At 41.0% G+C, this 3,887-nt stretch overlaps 1 protein-coding gene across 7 annotated transcripts in view; it reads left to right on the top strand.

Annotated features, from left to right (window-relative positions):
- The window catches only part of LOC102198456 (protein spire homolog 1-like), a 37,148-nt gene that overhangs the window by 903 nt on the left and 32,358 nt on the right, over positions 1 to 3,887 (top strand). For 6 of the 7 annotated variants that reach the window (XM_005741254.1, XM_005741257.1, XM_005741252.1 and 3 more), the window contains exon 2: positions 3,640 to 3,668. The exons of the other annotated variant lie outside the window; for it this stretch is intronic. In XM_005741254.1, coding sequence (XP_005741311.1) covers positions 3,640 to 3,668 — 29 coding nt within the window. The remainder of the gene's footprint in view (positions 1 to 3,639; positions 3,669 to 3,887) is intronic. 7 annotated transcript variants of the gene reach the window in all.

The raw sequence follows: 3,887 nt of genomic DNA on the forward strand, positions 1-3,887 counted from the left end.
GTGTGTGTGTGTGTGTGTGTGTGTGTGTGTGTGTGTGTGTGTGTGTGTGTGTGTGTGTGTGTGTTTCCTGACCAGGTGCTCAGTTTGCATGTCAGGATTAGTCCATAATCTGCATCATGTAGCACCAAAACAACCAGTACTTAAGGCTCCATGACCTGATCTCATCTACACAAAGACATATCACAAACCCCCGCCGCTCTCTCCCTCACATGGCTTCATGCGTCTCCGCTCATTTTCACTGTTTCCTCCTCAGCAAACACACGTGTGTGGGCATCATGTGGTTTCATCTCTTTTATTTATTTATTTATTTTTATGAAGAGCCCGTCAGCCTGTTTTGTCACCTCGTATCAGATCAGGCTGTTCATTCAGCTTCATCTGATTAAAGCATGTGATTACGAGCCGAAATGCAGGCACTGATCAGATCAAGGCGTGGACTGTTGCCCTGCTTGTGCCTGAACAGAACAGGGACCATTAGTGATGCATCACCCTTGTTTTTTTCATTTAGGTCTTGGTTATATTTAGCTGTTACTTCTACCTGTGGGAGCCTCATTCATTGGCTACAATTAGTGAGAGGCAATAAAACAAAAAGAGCTAGTTAGAGTTAAAGCAGTGTTTTTAGTGCCATGCTGGAAATATAACAGAGTCAGAGAGAGAGTAGTAGCAGTGTGCCAACTGAAAAACGCTGTAATATTCTCAAGCTACCCCTACGGGCCTTTAAAGTGTGTCTATAGTGTTGTAATCCTGATGTTATTGTACTTTATGGTGGGTCATGTGTAACATGAGGCAGAGTTAGTGTTTGTGGATATTTTTTCTAGCACGGTCGAGCTTTTAAATTGAGGGATAAGCCTGGAATCCAACCAAAACAAAACAGGTGACACTGCATGCTATGTGATATTTGTATTGCCTTATTCTGTGGGTGCGTCTGTGAACATTTGCTTAAACTAAGCACCTGATGTTGTTAGACTAAGAGCTGGTGTGTTCATGTTCGTCTATATTTACATTTGCCCAAAGAGTGCAGAGCAGACTGACTTAATGCCTATCCATCTCTGTCTTTGTAATTGACTACCTGAGGGCCTGAGGGAAGTGCTCTCAACTCAGCTCCGACGTACACACACTGTTACACAACCCTGCTGAGTCAGTGTTATGGCCTTTGATTCAATACATTTCACATCCTGCTTTGTCTTTGAGCAAATCTGAGAGGCTCAGCTGTGATGCTCGTGCTGGTTTTGCCCTGTATGTCTATATGGTCATAGAATGAATGGGTTATTTTTAGGAACATGGATGCAACCACTGGAGAGGGGAGTCATCCTAGCCTTTATTCCTCTGTTGCCTGTGTACTGTGACATCATGCTGCAAATAGCAGCTGCATATCAATATGTTTTTTGGATTTGTTTGTTCTTGTACTATTTTTTAAGTTTGTCAGAGAAAAGTAGAGGGTTATTTTTTTAAATATATACCCCTATGGTTCTTCAGATGATCCCCAGACTGCTTTATTGGCTCCGCCTACATACATAACACACCAAATGCTTTCATATGAACGGATTTTGAACTTATCGAGTGCAATCGCATAAATATTATTATGTAACAGTTGTTAAACGGTTTTAAATGGTTAATGTAGGCTATACAGTATTCAGCATTCTACTTCTACTCAACTTCTACTGTTTGGAGTCATAGTTGAGATTTTCATTCAGTTATCCATTATATTCTGTAATTTTGAGAATGTGTTTGCATGTTTATTGATTAATAGAGCTAAACTGCTTTACTAAGTGCTGTGCTTTTGTCTTCCTAATGCACAAGCTTAATAATCAAAGCCATTCATGTAAAAAATGAGATAAATGTGTGGTAAAGGTTTTAAAGGTTAAGGACTTTTGAAGCTATCATCTGCTAACATGGCTTCAAGTTAAATCCTAACACAGTTTGTTTAAGACTCCGTTGCCGTTTAACCCACATCATGTCTGCTATGTAATACAGCATTTAACCAGGCCACCTGACACTTTTTATTACATCTCAATGACTGTAAATGTTTTTGCTCATGCCTGTTAGAAATAGATGGAATTTCATGCCAGTACTCTCCTTGACTGATTCATCTTGAAGGCACATTTGATTGTCTGCTCATTTTAGATGCAGTTGACACATCTTCACCTCAGCAGCACAGCATTCAAATCTACTGATGCGAGTTAAAGTTGTGGGCTGATGTCAGTGGTGCCATGATGTTGCATTCCTGCGTATTACAATACAAAACAGGGGTTTGTTTAGAGGGTCATCTGTTTGCAGGCTGTTTACTCATGATGTAAAAGCTCTGCTGATGTAGCCGGGAGAAATGCTACATTCTTCCTTTTGAAGGGAGCGCATTCATCCAACGCGGGTTCTCGACTGGAGAATTTTGTCGTCACTGGTCATGATACTCAAAGTGATAAATAAGTTACAGCTTAGAGATTTTGTTGAAATTGATTCCAGCTTGCATAATGATGGCAAGAACAAAGAGGGCCAAAATCAGTTTATTGATCAAAATCAAACTTGTTATCACTGATAAATAGGAGGTGCTTGACCACAGAGGAACTGCATATAAGTCCCAAGTGCTACATATTAAAAATCCTGTGATGATACTTTACTCTACTGTAAAATGTGACATCTGAAACAATAACACTGGTGATTATTATGCCCCAAATCTATACAACAAATAAGAGTAAGACAGATGAATTAATATTATTGTCAAGCAGACTAAGATCTCATCTCACCTGATGCTTGGACAGTTTGCCAGTCCATAGGGATGGAGAAAACTGTAATGCACGTATCTAATCAGTCAATCACTGGTCAGCAATCTAAAGTATTTAGACATGTAGATATGGTCAAGACAGCCTGCTGAAGTTCAAACTAAGCATCAGAATGTGGAAGATCACGGATACAAGCGGCGGAAATGAGCTTCCTCCAAAGGGTGGATGGCCTCTCCCTTAGAGATAGGGTGAGAAGTTCTGCCATCCGGGAAGAGCTCAGAATAGAGCTGCTGCTCCTCCACATCGAAAGGAGCTAGCTGAGGTAGTTTGTGGCATCTGACAAGGATGCCTCCTGGGTGAGGTGTTCCGGACATGTCCCACCGGGAGGAGGCCCTGGGGCAAACCCAGGACACGCTGGAGAGATTATATCTCTCGGCTGGCCTGGGAATCCCTTGGTGTTCCCCCGGATAAGCTAGAGGAGGTAGCTGGGGAGAGGGAGGTCTGGGCTTCTCTGCTTAGGCTGCTGCCCCCGCGACCCGGCCCCGGATAAAGTGGAAGAAGATGGATGGATGCCCGGATAAAGTGGAAGAAGATGGATGGATGGATGGATGGATGGATGGATGGATGGATGGATGGATGAATGGATGAAGCACTGTGAGATAAGAGCACTAACAACTACACCACTGCACCAGTAATATTATGTTCTCTGAGAATTTCTCATCCTTGATATTAAAGACATAAATCAGTTTTCGTAGTTGGTTGGAAGTCCTGTCAGTGCTGTTTTATTCCTAGAAAAAGAACTTTTGTAGCTGAACCGGGATTTGTAGCTGAATAATATGCTACCTTTCATTTATGCATCAAAGTTCAAGTACTTCATGCTTCTTTGCTGCTCATGATAACAGTGCTTTCTTTTTTTAATCTGCAGGTAAATACAGCCCTTGCACAACAACAGAGGTGAGTAACTGCACTCTAATACTGCTGTTGTTATTTTTATTTCATCATCACACACTTGCACATGTTTTGTATGTGGATGTATTTACTTGTTTATAGAGTAGCAGGTGAATAGAATTTGGTATCTATTTTTTTATTTGGTATTTATATATGTTGTGGAATCCGCTTGTTGAGTGGAAATAAATGATAAATAAATTTAATTTCAAACGTGTTTTAAATGAG

This window comes from Pundamilia nyererei, unplaced genomic scaffold (genome assembly GCF_000239375.1).
Source record: "Pundamilia nyererei isolate P.nyererei 1_Seehausen unplaced genomic scaffold, PunNye1.0 scaffold00109, whole genome shotgun sequence".
NCBI lineage: Eukaryota > Metazoa > Chordata > Actinopteri > Cichliformes > Cichlidae > Pundamilia > Pundamilia nyererei.